A 2,500-nucleotide genomic window follows, 5' to 3' on the forward strand; every position below is an offset into this window, starting at 1 on the left:
TTCCTTAAAAGTATTTCAAAAGACCGGTTTTCCAAAACAAGCGGTTGGCAGTTTCACAAATGGCTTTTCTGGCCCGAAACGTTTTCGGGACTTTCGAGAAACGGGCCCCTGACCGGGGACATGGTGTTGTGTTCTTGGGCAAGGTACTGTACCGTCTCGCGGTGCCTTTCTCCACCCACGTGCATAAATGGGTACCGGCGTAAGGAGTGAGTAAAGAACAAAATAGCACTTAACACGCCGTTAGGACGATCCACCTTCAACCCAGTATTCTTCCACCCAATTTCGTACCCAGAGTCCTCGGGGAATCTGGGTACGAGTTGCCTTCCACCATGTAAAACAGCTCCTAACTTTCATTGCCATTTGTTTGCTTCATGACTAAAAATTATTTAAATCATCTTGATTGTCTTCGTGTTGTTTTATCTTTGAGTAGTCTTCGTCGTCGTCGTCTGTTTGTATCTCATCCTTTTCAACTGCACAAACTTCAATGGAAAAGCTTTGAAACTCTTTGTAAAATGAAGAAACATAAATCGCAATGCACAAACAGGTTACCCATTCGCCAACTGCGTGGAGCATGTGAAGTTCGTATCCACCGTCATCTTTGTCCCAAAAGGCTGCGTTGCTGCCATGAAACTTTAAATACGATAAATAAAAACTTACGGGGAACTCCAATCCAACGATTGTCATAACGAAGGATACAGATAACCGGAAGAAAAATGTGCACTTGGTGTTTGGGCCGATTTTGATAGTGAAAAAACTGATAAGGGTCTGGAACCAGAAGTAGACTACACCGCTGAGAAACAGTAATATGGATCCGGCATTGTGAACTCCGCCAAGAGATACGGCTATCTGTTCCTACGATTGAAAAACAAAAAAAAAAAATAGGAGGAATGAAATGATTAAAAGTTCCCAACTGTAAATTCGCGTTAATCACGGTTTACAGCAGTGTGACCTCATATAGGATTGTATTGGCTTCGCTTTTGTAAAATTGCTGTTTTTTAATGCTGTCATTGCAGGAACTGGCAATATGGAACTCTAATGGAATGAAGAATTACAGATAAAGGTAGGGGGTGGGGGGAGTGGGGGTAGATATGTTGAGAGTGAAACAGCACATCAAAAGAGACAACAAGCTTGCATTCAAATAATTCTTCACTGTTACATTTCCAATTTTTGTTTACTTTTGCAAAGTTGAGTACAAAATAAATGTAAATTGCCAGACAACTTAGATGCGACTTCAGTAAACACTGTGATGCACTCAAGTCGCTCGATTCTTCAGTGTTTGTTAAATCCATAAAAAAATTGCCATTTGATTTCAGTGTTGCATATAATACCAAGTTTATATTAGAAACAAAGCGCACTTGATATCCAACGGCGAAAAATGAAATTGTTGTCGAAGACCATTACTCGTCGCTTTAAAGTTCCAGATATTTATTTTTCACCGCCTGTCTTGTTATATTGTTCATCCAATTGACGTTCCATTCTTGAGCTCCATGAGGGTATATTTTGTTTAAAGATCCACTAAAACGCCATTCGTGTTACAATGACTTTCGGCGCCATTGCAGGTTAATTAAATGTTCTCTTGTGTGCACCAGAGAAATATACGCATCACCCCAACCCCCGCAAACCTAACAAAATACGCAAAAAAGATTCTATGCAAAAAGACACCACTTAGGAGGGGAGTGACAGGCAAGACTTTTACCGACACGGAAAAAATAAAGGCATAACAAAAAAAAGAAATATTACCCGTTTTCGATTGGGATTGCCATACTGGCAACCCAGTAAAAAATATAAAAAAGGAGAGAAATATTAACCACTTTCCGACCGGGATTGCCATACTGGCAACCCAGTAAAATTAAGGAACATATGGAAGCTACGAAAAGCACACCTTAGTTTGTTTTTCGAAATTAAGAGAATTTCCGACTGAAATTCGAGTTTTTGTGGGGAATATACGCCACAGGCGGCCCAGACTCGGAGGGTAAAAAATTTTAAGGATTTGTATAGGAATCTCGATAACAAACTGAAAAAGATATATACCCGCAAAAGTTGTCAATAAAAAAGCTGTACTTTATTGTCGTTGTGACATTCTCGGTTTTTGTGCGGTTATTTGCCTGATTGAATACGATTTAAGCGACTTCTTATTTAGCACTTCACATTACACTCTATTCAGTTAACTCTGTTTAAAATATAAGTGCTACACGGCCAACGTTTGTATAAAAACGTAACTTTTCCCTTGTAAATAAGGAAAGGCTGGGAACTAATTTCTAGCTTACCTCACATCTCGCTTCTTCAGCATCAGTCACGCTCAAACTCCGGCGATGGCCAAACTGATAACCGGTTGACCAGCCGTGTCAAATTTGAATATTTTTCGCTGTTTCTAAGCAATGGATGCTCGCTGGACCTTGAAACTTGGTCAAGGAGAAGTAAATTTATCCGTGCACGTGTGGCCATCGCCGGGTTTTTAAGCGTTTGAGTTCTCGTTTTCAAGGCATCTCACGCGTCATGA

At 40.2% G+C, this 2,500-nt stretch overlaps 1 protein-coding gene and 1 long non-coding RNA gene across 2 annotated transcripts in view; one reads left to right on the forward strand and one right to left on the reverse strand.

The window, feature by feature from the left end:
- Window positions 1–2,500, forward strand: part of LOC137999634 (uncharacterized) — a 17,316-nt gene that overhangs the window by 861 nt on the left and 13,955 nt on the right. The window contains exon 2 of the long non-coding RNA XR_011122986.1: window positions 1,014–1,060. This is a non-coding gene — a long non-coding RNA (uncharacterized lncRNA). The remainder of the gene's footprint in view (window positions 1–1,013; window positions 1,061–2,500) is intronic.
- Window positions 123–2,500, reverse strand: part of LOC137999631 (DNA damage-regulated autophagy modulator protein 1-like) — a 3,079-nt gene continuing 701 nt past the window's right edge. Inside the window, exon 2 of the mRNA XM_068845454.1 lies at window positions 123–852. Coding sequence (XP_068701555.1) covers window positions 376–852 — 477 coding nt within the window. The 3' untranslated portion in view covers window positions 123–375. The remainder of the gene's footprint in view (window positions 853–2,500) is intronic.

Source organism: Montipora foliosa, chromosome 4, assembly GCF_036669935.1.
Source record: "Montipora foliosa isolate CH-2021 chromosome 4, ASM3666993v2, whole genome shotgun sequence".
Classification (NCBI taxonomy): domain Eukaryota; kingdom Metazoa; phylum Cnidaria; class Anthozoa; order Scleractinia; family Acroporidae; genus Montipora; species Montipora foliosa.